This window comes from Epinephelus moara, chromosome 4 (assembly GCF_006386435.1).
Source record: "Epinephelus moara isolate mb chromosome 4, YSFRI_EMoa_1.0, whole genome shotgun sequence".
Lineage (NCBI taxonomy): Eukaryota > Metazoa > Chordata > Actinopteri > Perciformes > Serranidae > Epinephelus > Epinephelus moara.
The window spans coordinates 34857481-34877274 of record NC_065509.1 but is presented as its reverse complement, the minus strand read 5'-3'; the positions used below and the strand labels follow the sequence as shown (position 1 = coordinate 34877274).

At 41.1% G+C, this 19794-nt stretch overlaps 1 protein-coding gene across 1 annotated transcript in view; it reads right to left on the bottom strand.

Moving 5' to 3' along the window:
* Nucleotides 1-5874: 5874 nt before the first annotated feature.
* The window catches only part of elovl6 (ELOVL fatty acid elongase 6), a 28484-nt gene continuing 14564 nt past the window's right edge, over nucleotides 5875-19794 (bottom strand). The window contains exons 2-4 of the mRNA XM_050042749.1: nucleotides 10470-10601; nucleotides 9729-9880; nucleotides 5875-8238 (exon numbers count right to left, since the gene is read on the bottom strand). Coding sequence (XP_049898706.1) covers nucleotides 7802-8238; nucleotides 9729-9880; nucleotides 10470-10601 — 721 coding nt within the window. The 3' untranslated portion in view covers nucleotides 5875-7801. The remainder of the gene's footprint in view (nucleotides 8239-9728; nucleotides 9881-10469; nucleotides 10602-19794) is intronic.

Below are 19794 nucleotides of genomic sequence, written 5' to 3'. Positions count from 1 at the left end.
GCTGGCTCTGATGTCTCTGTAGTGGTTAAACATGGGATAAAATTCATTTTAGGGTCAAACTGACAATGTGCATAAAAACAGATGGATGGAAACGCACCTACAGTGTACATGTAAGAGCATTTTGATGTTGTAGTTTGTCAGTGTGAAGCCAATTTTAGATAGCTTGTATACTACTAGGTAGATTAGTACTGTAGTATAGTACTGCATCATACCATTTAAAAATATAGCATGAGTTCTTTTTTGTAAGTAACTAAAGCTGTCAGATAACTGTAGAGGCATAATATTATCTACATGTTTTAAAGACAGGACATCGTTTTCCAATAGGTCCCTCTCATTGACCTCTATGCTGGCCGTGTCATCCTCACTGTCATCTGGGCCTAGGCCTTCCCTCTCCTCCACAATCACCTCCTGCCACACAAATGTTGTGGAGGATGCAGCAGGCACCAATCACCTTTGGGGCAAACACAGGCCGGATCTCTAGGGCCCTCAAGTAGATGCACAGTCGGCGCATTTTCAAGATCCCAAAGGTGATGTCAGTAATGTGCCCTGCTCTCTCGTGGTGCCTGTTGTACCAGGCTAGTAACAATTTGCTGTGTGTCTCCTGAGTGTGTGTGCGTGTGTGCATGTGTGCGTGTGTGTGTGTGTGTGTGTTTAATGAGACAGAGAGAGCATTCTCACTTGCTACAGGCTGGCAGTATGGTGCAACAGGATGCTGCAGGCACAGGTATTCTCCATCTCCTAATGGATAGTAACCAGCTGGTGGACACAGGGCCTGTTGGTACATGGGTGATCTCTGTAGGACAACAGCATCATGTACACAAACAGAAATGCACCCCTGGAATCACAGATGCCCTGCAGTAGTACTGAGGGGAAAAGTTACCTAAATGCAGTATTTCTTCTGCTGCTCTGCAGAAGGAAGAATTCTGGTGTAGTAACCATGAATGGCACCAGCAGCATAGTGGAATGCCTCATGGCCAGCAAAGCAAACAAAGCCAGCCCCCCAACTCCTCATCTCCTCCGGTTTCCTCAGGGAAACGAATAGCTCTGTGGAAGATGGTCATCATTTCCTCCACAAGGTTGTGGACAGTCCTGCAAACTGGGGCTAGTGGCATGGCAAAGATGTCTGCAGTTAAGCTTCCCTGTAGGAGGCTCCACAGGCGATCCAGTAGACCATGACCAGCACCTCAATTTCATGGCTCCATCCATGGGCATTTTGCCGGAGCAGTATCTGGACCAGCATGTTGATGCTGTGCCTGGATAGCTTGAAGGCTGGTGTCAAGTCAGCTCCAAAAGAGAACATGGCGAGGATAGACACATGGTCACTCAATTGTGCATACTTTTGTAAGAGACTCTGGTCCTGTTAAAAACAAAAAACAAATCTCTTAAGACATTTTAACACTATTTATTAGTTGCTGTTACATTCACCCAGCGCCCACCAACAGTTGTCCCTGACCTAAAATGTCAGATAGCGACAGCTGACAGGAGCTGCCGCCACTGTTTGACATTCATTCTTTGAATAACTTGATGGTAGGCAAAAATAAAAACTTGGCTGTTGTGGGTTTGTGTGCTCTCTGCAGCCGCTGTCTGTTCTCAGCCAAAGATTGTTTACTCTGCAACACAACTTCAGTTTTCGTAGTCCCAATAACTAAAACAAAGTATAAGGTCTTCTCTTTCCCCATCACTTCATGACAATGTCAGGAGGAGCATTCTCCCAGTTTAATTTTTAAAGGGTGGTTTGAGGGTTGGACGTGTTGATGTGTTGATTATTACATAGACAAAGTAAGAAAAGACAAAAATACTAAGTTAATGTAACGAAATATAATCATGTATATGTTAAACTGAGAAACGAATGGGTGAAAATTAGACAAGCAAATTTTTGACAGCACAATAAAGACATCCAAGTACTACAGACTAGTTTCATTCCTTCTCTATTAGCTAATTTTGTATTTTTCTGCCAGATGGGGCGAGCTTTGCTTTATCGCTCACGCCTCCATCCCAGCCCGGAGGACAGCTGATGAGGGCTAAAGAGGGAATTAGCTACCCACTCAAAGGCTTTGCTCTGATCCTTCAGGTCAGTATTTGGTCCCTCCAGCTCTTGAGCAGGACAGAGTAACACTAGTTTGGGAGGATTTGGGCAGATTTAAAATCAAAAGGGGAGGGGGTCTAATGCATGTATTGGACACAGACACATGAGCCAGAATCTATGGGTGCACCACAGAGGGGGGAAAGTCACAAACCTGGGAGGTCCCTCAATAGTTTTGTCTCTTGAGGGGCAGCTGGGGGAAACATTATGAGTTTTAAAGCCTGAAATATGCTGTCCCTTAAGTGGTGGCCAATCCCAACTTCATGTATATCAATGAGCATTACCCTTACTGCGACATAAAAATTTAAAAAATGTCTGGAGCCGTTCCAAAATATCTAGTCCAACAGAAGATTTACATGTATATGTGCATTTGGGTCTTAACTTTTAACCTATATGTTATGTCACAAACACACATTATATGGAGTCAAACGTTTTTCAAGTAACAGAATTATTACTTATTTTAAATAAATGTATAATTGAAGATGACTAAACAGACACCACAGAGTCAGATTTTGTTTTGTTAGAGCAGCAGACCTAATTCACCATCTAAACCAGCATTTCAGAAAAGGGCAATAAATAAAGTTGGTCTTTCAGTGTACATGCTCACTCTCTTACAGCAAGGACACACAAAAACACAAATAGGATACAAATGCCAGAATTACAGCGGCACATCAGCAGAATAATTGCGACTGCATTTCACTAAGAGTGCTCACATTAAAAGAAAACTGGGAGAACATATATGTCATGCCCATTTTCCTCCAGCAGATGGCGATAGTGCACAAGGAAAACTACTTCTTAGAAAGTTAAGCTTGAGAAACTGATAGGTATATTATCAGTGTTAGTAGCAGCAGCAATTTATTCCATTTTAAATATCAAAAATGATTGCTTAGTCAAAAACTCACAGGTAAAAAAATTTCCTTATGAGACAAAATCTTCATAAGATCAACGAGACAGGTGCCTGCTTTGGCCTTTTATGTGCAAACAAATCACAGTGACAGGAGTGAACTTGTTGCATGTAGACTAATAAAACAGTGGTGTCAATCACTTCACACTTGATTTACTCAGTTAAGATGGGGAACACACAGTAAAGTAATGCACCTACTGGCTGTGCTGCACCTGTATGTCAGCTCAATAAACTAGACTACAGTCGTCCATATTGGATGGGATTACCTGGGCTTTAGCACCTTTGTGGCATAGATCTGATCTTATTATGGCTGTCTACAGAAAAGTGAAAAACAAATTAGATGTACATCAAATTAAATTGCGACCACTGTGACAAAATCAACTTTGTGAAGTCAGCCTTTGAGTTTAAATATAACCTAGTACAATGCCATCATTTACTATATGAATAACAAAAACACCTCAAGAACGAAGCCTTTATTGTCTTAAGATTACAATTATGAAAAAACAGCCTGCAGTGAATGAGCCAACTATGACGTAAAGCTGCTACAAATCAACATCAGAAATATGTCCCCAATAATCAAGAGTTCACAACCTCTTTCAGGTACAATACCAATGTCATGTCACAAGCCTCCAGGGTAAATAGATCCATACACTGAGAACAGTGTCTTCTAGTTCAAAACAACATGCCTCACCATGCGCCAAAAATAGACTAATATTCCTGTGCTGATAATGTTGCTATCACCACCCTAAACATAGATAAACGATGGCATCCAGAAAACAGGTTTAAACACATTCAAGCTTGGTCAACAATCAAAAATTCTCTAACTTTAGTTGAGACAGCATCTACTTGAAACCTACAGTTTAATTCTTATCAGCACAGGAATGATATAGAAATACATGTTGCGTTGTGGCCTCCAGCATGTGACACAACGAAAACATCTTTGAAACATGCTCAGCAGCAAATGCTTTAATTAAACTGACAAATTCAGACGAAGGAGAACGGTTTTAAATAAACAGATCTGTGAATGCATATCAGTGCCAGGTTCTTTAACTGGGTGGACAGGCTTCAAACCACCTAACATTGCTAGGCTAACGACAACAATGCTGTTGTGTAAGACTGCTCATAAATCACACTATGACATTGCTTATGTTCCTGCAACACACTCACACACCTTCGACACAAATAGACATTTTGATTAAGCAATATCACAGGAGAGGGAGTGATGTTGTACTGTATATCGTCACGGCTGTGATTCGGTCATAGGCACGAGGCCGCAGGCCAAGTGCCGAAGACAATTACAGCCGTGACGATAGACAGTACAACATCACGACCTCGAGTGTGATATTGCTTTTATACAACAGTTCAACAACAGCTTAAACAGCAATGCTGAGTAAGGAAATGTTAACAAAAAGTGATGAAATAAATTATTTAAGTATGTTATGTAGCTCCGCGAAAAAAAACAGTTCCCCCGGCTGTTGCCAGGCAACGCAGCAGACACACCAGGAATTCACAAGCTACTTTGTATACATTGATCTGCAGCTGTGTAACTTCGTCCAGTTCGGCTGATGAAACGTTGGCAAACCGCATTCAAACACACCTGGAGGTCTGCACGGAAGAGTCCTGGCTTTCCTTTTACTCGTCCTCTCCTAACGACCACTCATAATTTGATTCAAATGTAATTTTGGGGATAATATCCATCTTCTTGGTGTAACGCTAGTGTCAGTTTGTGTCAATGTAGCGAGTGTGACAGTTGGTTAATTAGCGGTTGTATTTATATTTATAACACCTGTGAGCGGAGTAATTTTACTGTTACCAGTCCCAGTGATGTTGCACTCTATATCAGCACTCATGGAATGCCTCTCGTCCAATCAAATTACTCGGTCGGAACTAACTGTTGTATAAGATGCCACAGCAGGAGCAGCACAGGTGTATCATTAATCATGGTTTATCAGTGTCATTAGCTACACCTGTGCGTTCCCTGCTGTGACAAGTTAAAATGCGTGCCTTGAAAATGGTCTATTGACGCTGCTCATTCAAAACTATGTAACATATTGTTAAATATTAAATGACTAACTTACATTGTTCCTATGCAGTTTATCAAGGATAACACACATACATACATACATATGCTAATAACATGACATAGAAAGTGTAAAATGCTAAGTTGCATTAGCAGTAATGAAGATTATCTATAGTCTATCTGTAATACTGAGCTTGTATTTTTTGAGTATTTTTGTGTACACCTGTTGGCACTTGGAAATCAGGTTAATCTTTCCCAACATGCAAGTTCGCTCTGCACAGGCTACATTGGCGCCACCGAGCTAATGTTAGCTAACGTCATTAGCATTAGCCACGTTTTTGGCCGTTACACACCGTCACCTTTGCCAAAATAAGACTGAAATAATAAACATTATTACAGTTCTAATCACTTCCAATCACCCATATAGATGTGAGTTAATACAGTTTGGTAGGGTTAAAACGTTTGTTGACGATGTAATTGGTTCTCAAGTTACAGGTGGGGCTACCGTTAGCTAACGTTAGCTAGCTAAGCCGGAAAATACGATCGATTCAACCTCTAAAACAACCTCGCAGCTAGTTTGAAAACACTTACCGAAGTTTTGGAAGCCATTGTCAGGTTCCCCCAACGTGTCTTTTATCCAGCGGAACAAAAAATCCTGTCAGGTGCTCCATAAATTAGACTTTTAACTCACTTAACAGTTGTGAATCTTTTCCAACCATTGAAAACGGTAACCGGAAATGATGTATATTTGTAGTTCCACATGAGAAGAGACATCCGCCACTGGCTGCTATGTCTTGTTTGGGGGTTTTTTGTCTTCCTTTTTCTTTTTTTGTTTTTATTTTCACTTTATTTTATTCATGTATTTATTTTGAATCATATCGGCAGTCATCTGCTAAACAAGGAAACACAATGGGCTTTGATAAAATAAGCATAATTTACCTGGTACACTACAAATAAATTGCATTGCTTACAAAGTACAATGTCTGACTTTTTCTTTATTTGAATATAAGTTTGCACTCTAAGGGGGGTCTCTACTGTAGCAAGAATGATTTAAGGTGTACTTCTGCATATCTCCAACAATTAATTATTATTATTATCATAGGAAAGAATTAAAAAACAATGTATTAACTTCAACAAACATTAAAGCAGTAACTCAAAGTAAAGCATCTGTGCACTTAGAGGTTTTTGCACAGATGTAGTCTCAGATAAAGCTTACTTGCGCAATTGCACCTCTAGGGGGAGGTCAGCTACAGTGGATGTGAACACTTAACTGACGCAACCAAAAAGTGAATCCTTGATGTGCTTAAGAGCTCATAGCAGGTATGCAGCTCAACGGGTTGTAATTACTGCTACATAAGATCCACTGAATCAGGTTTGACATGCATGCAAGTACACTACTCAACAGGTAAACTGGATACCTGAAAGTGATAATCACACTCTAACCTTTCAAAATACTGCTGCTTCTAAATCTGCCATGTAGCCCCAAAAATGGCTTTTCAGGTTTAGCACCAAAAAATGCTAAGTATGTGCAATGCCAAGATGTAGCATGTGACACAAAAAATACACACCACAGGCACATGTGACATTTTTGCACTCTTTGTTCATACATTAAGGTTTTCAGCAACAATTGTTTTTTGACATTGATACAGTGCAAATGCACAATAGCACAACAGACACCATTAAGGATACATACTATTTTTCAGAGTCAATACAGCAGATTTGACAATTTGCATGTTTGATGTTTTTTTTTTTCTTTTACTAAACATAAATATGTTTGTCCTCCATTTTAGCCTTCAGTGTCTAACAGGCAAGTTTTCTTCACTGGTAGGGACCCTTCAACAGAGAGGCGTTTGGAAATCAATGGCAAGTCATTTTCCAAGTGTGGTCGGCAACTTCTTGCAAGGTCATGACAAGTGGTGAAGCAGGGCACTGTCAGCATCTGTCTCCCCATCATGCCCAGGAGCGGTGTGATCATCTGAGTCAGTCAGTTCAATCAGCTTCATTCATACTTTTTTTTCAACTGTGCGGCCGTACTGGATGAATTTTAGCCATACTGTAAACCGGTGCTGATGTTAAACATGTCTACGTTGTCTTGATATGCATATTATATTAAGAAAGATAACCTAAGACCTGAGAAAATATCGCGTTTTGCAATGTAAGACACAGAAGATACAGTGCCGTTCACCCAATCAGTTCACATCAACCACCAACACTCTCCAGTGTTTCAAACTTTTTCTTTGACAAATCGAAACAAAACAACAAACACTGACAACAAACGGACAAAAACATACTCAGATGGCTCAGGGTAATGTTGACTCCATCCATCGTCATATGTACCAATTAATTTATTTTTTAATATCAAGTAAACATATGCTCGTGGCAGATGTATTTATTAAATACGGTGTCTTTGTCCTTTTCTTATATTTTAGATTTTTAAAAACTATTTATGATGAATTTAAAAAAGGGCTTTTAAACTTCAGGTGTACAACTTCGTGATGGCTTCTGATCATGGCGGCGCTGCTTCCTCAGCATCCCTCAACGGAGACGTCACATCCATTGAGGCATTTTAGATCTGCACATTAGTAATGCTCAAGCACAAACACCAGCCATCCTCTTGACCCTCCCACCCCACCCCACCCCCACTCCCCAAGCCTCTGCCACCTCTGCATCACCCATCATTCATTCCAACAACCCTCACCCCTAACATATTCTCTCAAGTCACTGGTCCCTGCTCTCCATTTCCATCTCCCTTTTTCTTCATTATCTCCCTTCTTCCCATACATATGGCATTAGTTTAGTCGCCCTTCTTGGCGACAGCCGCTAATTTGGACTTGCCGATGTAGGCCTCGAAGAAGAACTGAACAAAGAGCACAAAGTAGCTGAGGTACATGAGGGAAGACCACACAATGTTCTGCATGTGGGATGGACACTCCTGGCCCTGCTGCATCCACGAGTACACCAGGTAGTTGACCACACAGCCCATCAGCATCTGGGTGATCTGGGTCAGGGTGATGAACATGGCGAACTTGCGCGACACCTTGAAGCCGGCTGCCCGCAAGGCGTAATAAGAGTACATGACGGCGTGCACCAGGTAGTTCATGGTCATGAACCATCCGCCGCCAGCCACCATGTCTTTGTAGGAGTACCAGGAGTAGAGCAGCACGGTGATGTGGTGGTACCAGTGGAGGAAGATCAGCTTCTGTTTCCTCAGGACGATGAAGAGAGTGTCACCTGCAGGTATGACAGAGGGTATAAGTTGGGTTGTTCAAGACACTGGGGTAAGTTTGAGAAGAGCATGTACAGTCATAAACATACATTTGAAATTATTCAAAAATTTCAAGTAATGCCACTCCTTCCTTACTATTGTATATGTCCACTCTGTGCATTTATGCATGTGGCAAAACAGTGCGCAGGAGCACATTATGTGTGAGGTTACAGCTTGGTATATGGAGCTGGAACAATGACGGTAAGTTTTGGCATCTAAAAAAAAATTGGCAAAACATATTTGCTTTTTGGGAGTGAACTCATTGAAAACACTACTGTATGCTGGATGCGCAGTGATGCCAGGCTCCGGAGTGTTCTGTGAATACAGAGGAGTCACATTCTCTCCTTAGTGGTACCTGATACCTTTAAAGTACCAACCGACTCCCCCCCAGATAAGCACACTTTCTATAGCAGCTATCGCCAGAGCTGTTCTCCTTCTGGCAGATGATCAGGTCAGCATCTGCCCAGTTAGCCAGAGCTAGCACAGCAACAGCGGCTAACATCCATCCAAGCCAACTGTCCCAACAAACTCACAGCAACACTGAAACGGTGTTACTCTGTCCTTATCATTAACCATATTGTGCTAACAGTTAGCCCTGTCACTGGGTGTGCTGCCGGACAGATTCTCACAACTGTCTCTATGACGAAGCTCACACTCCTGCAGCAGCAGCTACAACTTATACAGTCTGTGATGTGGTGAAATCGAGTGCGGTGCATCTTTACGGAAATGGCAGATCAGTATGCCGAGATACCACCAAAATGTTTAAAAGTACAGCTGTACTACATGCCACTCCATACCAGGTATCAAATTAGCTACTCTATTGGTATCGGTATCACTTTAAGGGTACTGGTATTGGTACTAGTATCCTAATCTTATAAACAATATACAGTCCAACTCCTTCAAATGCAGATTATATGTAAATCATGCCCCCCTGCCCCTACCCTCAATCTCCCTCCCTCCACACCAAATCGGTAACAAAGTTGAAACTGAAAAAAAAAAAACGTTGGAAAAAATTCACCATAAAAAAAACCTCACACTGTAAAAAATGACAAGAAAAAAACTGACAATTGTCACTGAGAAACATCAGAATGCAATAAATAATCAAAATAAAATAATTTTTAATGCCTGTGTTTTATTTTTCAATGGAGCTTTATTAAGTGCCAGTGTTTCTTTCTTCATTGCCAAATTTAATTTTGATGCCAAAACTTACTGTCACTGTTCTAGCTCTGTTTTGACGACAGCACAAATGGTTTGTAATTATATCTGCCTATTGTGCATGTGTTTAGTCTAACACTGGGTTACGCTACAACTGACAACAGAACAGTGGACGACTCAGTAACTGGAACTGCAGTTCACTAACATGCCTTTGCTGTGCTTTACATCTTTGTTTTCTAAATGCATATTATACCCAGCACAACGACCATATGACACATGCCATAAGATGGTCTTGACTTACCCAGTTCTGGTGCTTTACTAAGTACAAAGGCGTATGCCCAGAACTTGCTGACAGGCCCGTTGTAAAAGCTCTGGTCACAAACCGACTGTTTAAGCCCTTTTGTCATCAGGATGTACATCATGTAACTCCCAGTACGGATGGCACCAAATATACTACAAGGACGGAGAGAAAAAATGTGTGGTCAGCAGCAGCTTAAATGATGTATAAAAGTATGCATCTTTTTTTATCTGACTCAAACCATCTATTCTTTTCTTGACCCTGGACAGAATCCCATGTGGATCAAACCACATTCTTTGATGCCTTGGAATAACCCTTCACTCATTCTTTTTTAAATCAAGCCCCTGATAAATTTACTATGTACTTGATGTGTAAAGAGGAGCTATGGCATATCACCTACTTCCCTCTGTTGCTGATAATATCTGTTGTGACAGATGCACTCTGCACTATGGATAGAAAACGCACACTATACAAATAAGGTAACAATGAGAAGCCTCAGATTTTTATGATTTCAAAGTAATTACACAACGTGTTCATACCAACATAAATTAAAAAGAAATGCTTTGTGAAAAGTAAAGCCAGAGAAATGTTTATGAATGGCAAAACTTTTACTGATCACAGAAAGTCATCTACGTAGGCCAGTGATTAGAATGCCTAACCCTTATTTTGAAATATTAGGGTTACTCTTTGTAATTTAAAAACTGATATTTACTGCTGGCATTAATGATGTTAGCGCTTTATCACCTGAACAGAGCAAGCGTGAGCGACCATAGCACCAGCGGTTTCCGCAGCTCAAACTTCTCCCTCTGTTTCATGACATGGCGGCCCCCGAGGATAAAGGCAACGTAGAGCGCAGAGAAGAGAAATGACTTCTTCCTGTAAACACACAAGAAAACAAAAAGCAAAGATTAACATTAACTTTTGACTTTTCACAGCCTTCACCTACACAGCTTAAAGGGGAACTCTGGTACTTCTCCAAAGTTCTGAAATCTTGCGAGAGGTGATTTGTTGCAGGAAGAAAAGAGTGGAAATGTTAGTGAAAGCTGGAGAAAGGAGTGCCAGTTATAGTTTTTTGTGTCAAAGTACAGAAAGCGAATCTTACCCCTATCTTAAAATATTTTCAATGTCATAGCTGAATATTTAGCTAATTTTGAAAATGTGGAAAAGACACAGAACAGAAAGGAACAAGCAAAAGGTACTGTTAAGTGTTCCATTTCTCTGTAGCATCCTTTTTGTAATGTTGTTAAGAGACTTAATAATAGTAATCTGAGCCTGTAAGTGGCAAAAACAAGCACTGTTAGTGAATGTAAACTGACGGAGCCACCTGACCCTGCAGCCTGTTTCAACTCTACTGGCTGCACCCCTCTCTCTCAATGTTGGACCAATTAAAAAAAATCCTGTCCCACAAGTCATACGATCACATCATGTACACACTGGGCGGCTTATATTTAGCTAATTAACAGACCTCTTGCAACAAATGTGATGAGTCAACAAAATAAAAAAGCAGCAACGTAACAAAAACAGTGCAGACTAATATATGAAAGAGGACATGAAAAATCAGTCCCAGGGTGACGTGACGTGAGCAACAAACAGCAATCAGTTAGGAATCCATTCTTTAACTACGAGCAGCTATTCAACATGAACACTGCATTCCTATGTAACTACACACTTTAAAATGATGACAGTTTAACAGCATGTTTTCAAAGGGAGACTTTTGCTTTGTCACAAGTTACTGACAGAGCAGTGAGTGTCACTCATGACCTTTCAGACCCCAGGTTTTCAGGTTTGGAAATAAATTTATGCAACTTAAAATCTGCTTCTCTATCTGCTCCTCTTCCAGCAGCACCACTATCATTAATATAGAATACTGTGTATGGAATACAAAGAATAGCTGTACTGGCTTCACAAGCAATGCCCGAAGTAATGTTTTAATGATTCAAGTCCAGCTCCAACAGTTACTAAATGCTTAGCTTTCAGTTTACAGTTACTGCTTCTATTCAGTTCCAACTCCCACCGTCCTGTGATGCCTGTTTGCCTTAATTGTCTTGTCAGAGATCACTGCTGTGCCACATGACGTGGAGGACTCATGCTGAAGCACCACCTGGCCCAGCCGAATCTAAAGAAAAGCATTTCCCAGCACTCAGCACAATCACAAAGCGCAGGTGGTCTGATTTGACAGACTGGATGCTGAGTAGGACCAACAGAAGATGGGGGCACGCTGCCTGAAACTGAAGCAGCTTTGCCCAAAACACTGTTTGGTCTAGTGGACACGGAGCAGAGTCATAGTGTGGAGCAGCATTAGCCAGATAAGTTACGTAAAATAAACTTATGATGGTAAGGTTGCAGGTGCCAGTGAGTGAGCCATTAGGAGGATTCTCAGTGGCCAGCCATAGAGATGTGTGTAAAAAAAGAAGCATGTGCAGTAACACCCTTGAAAAAATAAAGATATTAAAACATCAGGTTTGCTCTCAGAGGACAGTGATAGCAAGAATGAAGCAATCTGGGAGCTCTGGGACCAATAGCTGTGGGGATGATGAGTTGCGTAAAACCCCAGGAGTCAGATTCTTTCTGTGCTGCTTTTTGGAGGTTATACAAAGAGAACAACATGATTACAGCTTTAATCATCACATTAAAATGTATTACTCAGTAGGAAAAATATTCTATTTTAAGCTTTAAGTGTGTATTATAGTATCATACAAAAGGCAAGTTAAACCTCTGGATAGGACATCTATTCAAGGTCAACTGTCTTTGTAACACACAGTATTGTAGCACACTGGTATACTGGTCACACGGTCTGTGCACGGCTCATATTACAAACGCAAACATTTCTCACAGAAGCGTAACGTATGCAACCTGTAAACAGCAATCCATCCTGTTCTGTTCTGCAGCCTCAGCAGAGCACGGCAACGACATCACCCAGTTTTGCTGATCAGGTGTGTAGCTCGGCAAGAAAGAAGAAGTGTGCACTTTGCTTAGCCACTTAAAAAACTTGAGAAACGTGGCTGTGTGAAATGCAGGGAGAGGACAATATATTACAGGAAAACCTTTTATTAATGTTCCATTTTTAAGTCTGTGTCACAGAAACTTTTATTCAACCTAATGGTAATTTCTGAGGTTGTAGTTGTAATGTTAATGTTGTTGGGGCAGCCATATAAGAGAGTCAGTCGTGTAGTTGAATATCAATTATTAATAATAATAATAATAATAATAATGCATTTTATTTATAACGCACTTTATATTTGAAAACAAATTTCAAAGTGCTAGCAGTTATGTGTCAACCAATAACAACTGCTTGAAAATGTCATGATCTGCTTGATACAAAATCCGCACATTGGCTTGGAGCATCCCTGATTCTCACCTGTCTTTCTAATACATTTCAAATATGCGTAGTTGTATGTATTAAAGAGGACCTATTATGCTAATTTTCAGGCTTTAAGATTTCTACTTGAACGTATTTACTAGGGATGCACCAAAATGAAAATTTGTGGCCGAAGCCGAAGCCAAATATTATTAAATGCTTAGCCGAATACCAAATATTGTTGTTTAGTTTTTCATTAGTTTTTGCAGATGAACCCCCTCCAGATTAGTGTTGTCAGGGTACCAAAATTGGATCCCACTGTACGATACCAGTGAAAATATCATGGTTCTGAGTAGTATCACGATACCACAGTGAAAATGAGGCAGATGTGCCTTTTGTCATTTATAAAAAGATAAATCACTTTTCTATAATACATCAATGATATTTCAATGGAATAAATTACTTATTGACTTATTCATACTTCAAAAACAGCATCAATAAGTGATTAACATAGGGGGGATCAAAATAAAATAAATAAATAAAATAAGAATCAACCAGCCACCCTCCTCCCCTGACAAGTCCCTTCATAAGTAACGAACAGTCCCTTCATAAGTAAAGAACAGTCCCTAAAGTGCGGTGAGGTTTGTGGACCGTGAACGGCTCGTTTCTCCTCTGACACATCACATACGGTCTGTGTTCGGCTGGCTCAGCTGTTGAGGTACTTTTGGGCCCTGTCTGCTCTGATTGGTTAGCGTTTCCAGGTCTGCTGAGAATAGTGGCACTTTCTACCATGAAAAATAAGGAATAAAAGCCTCTAAAGCAAAATCTTCACTCCCAGACTTGTTCTAGCAGGAATATGATCGGAAATCAGAGAGAAATTTACAACATCGGCAACCAAGATTACAGGTTTCCCTGGCGTTAGCATGTAGCTACACGTAGCAGTGTACTGGTAGCCAGGGAATGACTGGAGATAACGGAGAATTGTGGCATTTTCTCGGTGAGAAATCACCAGTAGCCAAATTCATCACACTCGCACATATTCCAGCAAGAATATGATCCCAAATTGGGGAGAAATTACAACATAAGCGACCACGGTTATTTAATTCCCTGACGTTAGCATGTAGCTACATGCAGCAGTGTACTTGCAGTCAGGGAATGGCTGTAAGGGAGAACAGTGACACTTTCTTCCACTGAAACACACCAATAAAAACTTCTAAACACAACCGGGCATATTCCAGCAGGAATATGATCCAAAATCAGGGAGAAATTCATGTTTCCCTGACATTAGCATGTAGCTACACGTAGCAGTGTACTTGCAACCAGGGAATGACAAACAATAACACAGTAACAAAGAAACTCTGTTTCATTAAAAAAAACGAGTAAAAGCTTCTAAACATGTTTCAGCAGGAATATAGTCCAAAATCTAGGAAGAAATTTACAATATCAGCAACCAAGTTTACAAGTTTCCCTGAAGTTAGCATGTAGCTCCATGTAGCAGTGAAGGCTACATAATGTTAAGACTTGCCGTAGCATGCCTGGGCAGATGACCATTCCTAGAAATCTGACATCATCTGACATCATGTTGTAGCCAAAGTAGAAAAAACTTGGAGACAGAGCAGTCAGAATGGTAGGAAACCTGAATTGTTGCTCACAGGGATTATTTCTACATACGTTTACATCATTATTTGAACTTTGGCCATGTTGAATATGAAAGCCCATCTCTGTAATATTTCATATATGACAGACAATAAGGAAAAGCATAATAGGTCCCCTCTAAGGAATTACATCACTATAGCAGAGAGTATCGACTCCCAGTTCTTCTCCTTTGCTCACTGAAAAGAAAATGATGCTCAGAATATGAAACTGAAACTATTGCTATCACAACAGTAACTAAGTCGATGAAGACAGGAACAAAAGTACAATAACATTGTCAGCCGTTTAACATAATGGACTTCATTGTGCATCAGTATGCCAAGAATGAAAGATGCCACTTTTCTGTCCTTGCGGGATGCCCACGAACTGATTTAGGCCACCTCCACAGAACAAAGGACAAAGCAGTCCAGTCAAAGTCGAAAGGAGCAGCTTTCACAGAATGACAACAGGGTTGCACTGCAGAATGACATCACTGTTTCTCAACTACACACGAAGGAGGGGAGAACAGAGCAACACAGAACACACAGTGGCCTACATACTGTAGCGAGGCTGGTTGGATTGGAGAGGAGCAACAATCTCAGCATTCCCCTTAAGAGTACTGCCGCCAAAGCTGAAAGGTCAAAGGTCAGAGTGATGTCAATAAATCAATCAATCTGTATTGCTTAAACTATCATTATGTAGAGTGCAGTACATTTTCCATATCCTGAATGCATATGGCATTCATTTTTTACACTTTTCTTAGTGTAGCAAGTGCAGACCATGTATAATTAAATCACCTCAGTGTTTTTCGATAAAAATGTTTATCATCAATGGATCATTCAAAGCAAGGCTCTGTTTCTTTTCAAATAAGAAATAACACATTGATGTGAAAATTTAAATTCATAAGCAACAACACACATACTTGCTCAAGTCAACATTCAGTATTTTTGTGGCTACAGCCCTGCTTGTTCTGGAATGACCAGTAGCTTATGGAGGCTAATGTTAGGTAATGTTCGTAAACTTTAGACGAATACTGCTTCCTAGTCTGAGTGGGCGGAAGTTCGTTGCATAGATCAGCCTCTCATTGGGCGGAACGAGCCACCAGCTGAAGTCCCGCCCTACCACCTCCGGTTGTGTAGCAGTTTTCAACCGTTTTCAACACGTCCTTTAGTAACTTTTGCTGTGTTTGATCTTGTGGGGATGTAGCCATTTTTCTGCCATGGTTCGCATCCTGTAGGCGATATTTTTGTGGGCGTGTTACACCAAAACCTGTTTCCCCCTGGCAATATTTTTGCAAGCACACCGTTGCTGTGGCACCGCCCAGAACGATTGTGATTGGTTGAAAGAAATACAAGCAGCCAGGGCGTTTTTTTATCCAATCTTAAAGTGAGAGTCGGCCCAGCCAGAACTTTCTTTTCTTGAGAGGTGCTTCCTAACATGTAGGGCTGCCCCCTAGTCCCCCCCATAGTCGACTAAATGTTAGTTGACCAGAAAGGTCATTAGTTGGCAACATTTCATTGGTTGCTTAGTCGCAGAAAAAAAAAAAAAAACGTGAAACTCTATCAGGACCTGCACCATGTCAAAATGAATTAAAACCTATCTGACTGGACCATGTGGGAATTTAATTTGAAAGGACAGACACAGGAAGTGGCCACGCTCAGCAGTCAGACAGGAATTGCGTTAATTTACAGGGCTGGTACCTGCTTTTATTACACAGGCTAGTTAATAACATGTTAGACAGGAAATCCAAAGTGTGAGATCATTTTGTGAAGGTGAAGGACGAACCCAAGGTGATATGTAAACTCTGCAGGCAAACATTTGGATGCACCGAATGTGCATATTAAGGCAGTACAGGAGGAGGTGCACATTAATAATCCTCCAGGACTGTAACATGCTCATGTTTAACCCAAACAATGTGTAATGTGACTGAAGTTGGTTCAGATCCAGGTGGGGACACGTTCTCACCACAAACAAACCGCACCAGAGTTCGTTTGTAATCTCAGTTCGGTTGTTTTGGTGCACACCTGAGTGCAATTGCTGTGTTCACACCTGCCCAAACGCACCGCACTTTGGGGGCAAACGAACTTGAGTTCTAACCAAACCGAAGAGAGCAGGTGTGAGGGCACCATAAGATTATACTTAATTTGCATTAGGCTTCATCAATTATAAAATAAACCAACTTCTTGAACTTTATCTGAAAATACTTTATTTACAATGCAGACCCTGAACGTCACCTGTTCATGAAAAGTATTATCTAAATTGTCTTTGTTTCACATGTTGTTTCATCAATGTAATTCTCCATGTAAGCCTGTTTCAGCCCAATGATTGTTGCAATCTAGGATGTTTTTTATGATCCAGCCCAAGTACAAAGGTATGGTGAATTGTTCCTGTCGTGTTCTGTGTTTTATCATCATCCTGTACAAGTACACTGAGCCAAAGGTTAAGATGTGCACGGCCTACTGCGTTATGTTTAGAAGATGGATTGCACTGTCAGAAAAAAATAATAAAGGCTAAAGGAACCCAAGGGCACGGTCAAAGCTGACAAGTTGGTCGAGGGTGGTGGGGGAGCAGGCGCTGCTGTTGTCTTTGCAAAGGCTCTGAAGGGCCAGCTGCAGCCCAGCTATGTCTGCAGTCACGGGAATCTATTTGAGACATCAGTGTGAATTCACATCATCCCTTCACGCTCACCAGTGCCTCTACAGCTCCTCTCCTGACCTTCAGTATTCAGATTCATGCGAGAAGTGAGACTTTCAACTGAATTTTCTCCTACGAGAAACAAGCTGCACTTTACAAAAGAAAGAACATACAAGTGATAAATTTTGTTAAGGATTCGAATGACCAGAAGAAATATTATTACTGCTCTGACACTCTGGCTAATGACGCAAAGGTCAAAATAGGATTTTTTTTTAAACTTATTCTGAATGTTTTCTAAGAATGGCTAAGTCTGCTAGTAATTCTGGCTGTAGTCAGGATTTACAGTGTATATTTAGAATGACTTTGAGCTGAGACATAAGGTGGAAGAAGCCTCTAAAATCTTGTACCAATGACAAAATCTCAAAACTAATAATTGAAAATAACAACAAAGCTTGATGCAAACAAAAACACAGCGCAACCACCACTTCCGAACCCGACTTCTGTCTACACTGGACAATATATTAGAGGGGTGTGGAGAGAGGCTGGACTCTGCTGTTTGTCAAAGTGGGCCGAGGCAGCACAAATGAAAAACTACAACGTCAGAGTTCTTTTGGGGAGGATCAGCACGGAGCAGTGACAGAATCAGCAGAGATTTCTTGCTTGCTGCAAGGTTGGAAACCAGCTGCCTCTCTCCTGCTGAGATTTACTCCAAATAACAGTAACAACAGTGGCTTCATTTCAGAAAAGTATAGTCCCAGATCCACTGCATGAGTTCTGCATGTTCAAAGTGTTGACATGAATCCCTTTGGGCATCGAAAGCTCAATATACTGTTTTTACATTTTGAAATTTTACATTACTGTGGCTATTGTGGATACAGGATCAAAACATAATTTAAATCATATACTGTTTGTACAGGCATGATCCGAATCACATATTCCTTATTTTAATAAACAATGTAATTATTAAATTATCAAATACTTGGCGGTTAATCATTATTCTCTTGACCACTAAGAATATTTTTGACCGGTAAAGCTATGCATGTCAGTCTATGGGTTAATGTTCCTACTCGTCAGTTTACTGCACTGCGCACCACTCTGGTCTAGTGGGAGCTAGCTATCACTGCTGCTCATTCTGCAATCACCACTGTTAACAGCATCCTGACCCAATGGCATTGCTGGGGAAACACTGTGCCCACCTTGTGGTCCCCCCCCAGGTCACTCCAGTGGGCAAGCAACTACATTTTTTTAGCCGCAGCATCCCTCTAGCATTGTTGACTAGGTTATCACTGTTAGCATCAGTCAGCGCTAACGGTGCAGCTCATCTTGTGGTGAGAAACAGCTTAACCAACAATGCTTAAAAGGTTTTGCAGCCCAAAAGGCAGTCACCTACTCATCAGGGCCACCAGCGGAGAGACCAGAGGGGGCCACCATGTTTCTGCAACCAGTAGTAATCCCGGAATGAGCAGTGCCACCACCTACCTCCCGGCCAAACTTGGTGGTGCACGGTGCTAAACAGCCAAACCTAGGTAACCAGTGGAGACTGGGTGATGGACAGTGGGCACCATGTTGCCGCATGTTACAGGGCTAGCTAGCTGTATCTCAGCAAAGCAAAAAGAAAATAAAGTAAAGGTAAAATTTCACGACCTCTAAATAGCTATGGCTTTGAAATGGGCAGCTGTGGCTCAGAGGTATAGCAGGTCGTCCACTAATGTCGAAGTATCCTTGGGCAAGATACTATGCCCCAAATTGCTCCTGATGGCTGTTCCATCGGTGTTTGAGTGTGTGTGGTTACGGGTAGCAGGTGGCACTATGTATGGTAGTCTCGGCCACCAGTGTGCGCCTGTTTGTGTGAATGAGTGAATGTGACATGGAGTGCAAAAGCGCTTTGTGTGTTCGGAAGACTAGAAAAGTGCTATACAAGTGCAGGTCCATTAACCACAAGCCGCTTGAAAGCTTCTAAGTGTATGGACCGCCAGACTAAAAAGAAAGGCCTCTTGTATTTTATGTTATTTTGCATTTTTTCCTAAAAATGAACTGGCTAGTTACCAGTTAATGGGTGTCTGGGCATCAAATGCAAAATTAACCGAAACTGACATCCCTAAATAAAACCACACTCTAAAAAGACCATGATCAATACATGAACCAGAACAATATGCAACAATATGCAAGTAAAGTTAAAGTATAGAGGAGCTGGCATCTCTTTCGTCCATGTGTGATTGTATCACAGGGTGAGTCGCTGGGCGTTGGCCCAGTTTGCGCTGTTACCAAATCATGCTGAGAATGTGAGATATACAGTGGTGTGAAAAAGTGTTTGCCCCCTTCCTGATTTCTTACTTTTTTGCATGTTTTCCACACTTAAATGTTTCAGATCATCAAACAAATTTAAACATTAGTCAAAGATAACACAAGTAAACACAAAATGCAGTTTTTAAATGAAGGGTTTTATTAATGAGGAAGAAAAAAATCCAAAGCTACATGGCCCTGTGTGAAAAAGTGTTTGCCCCC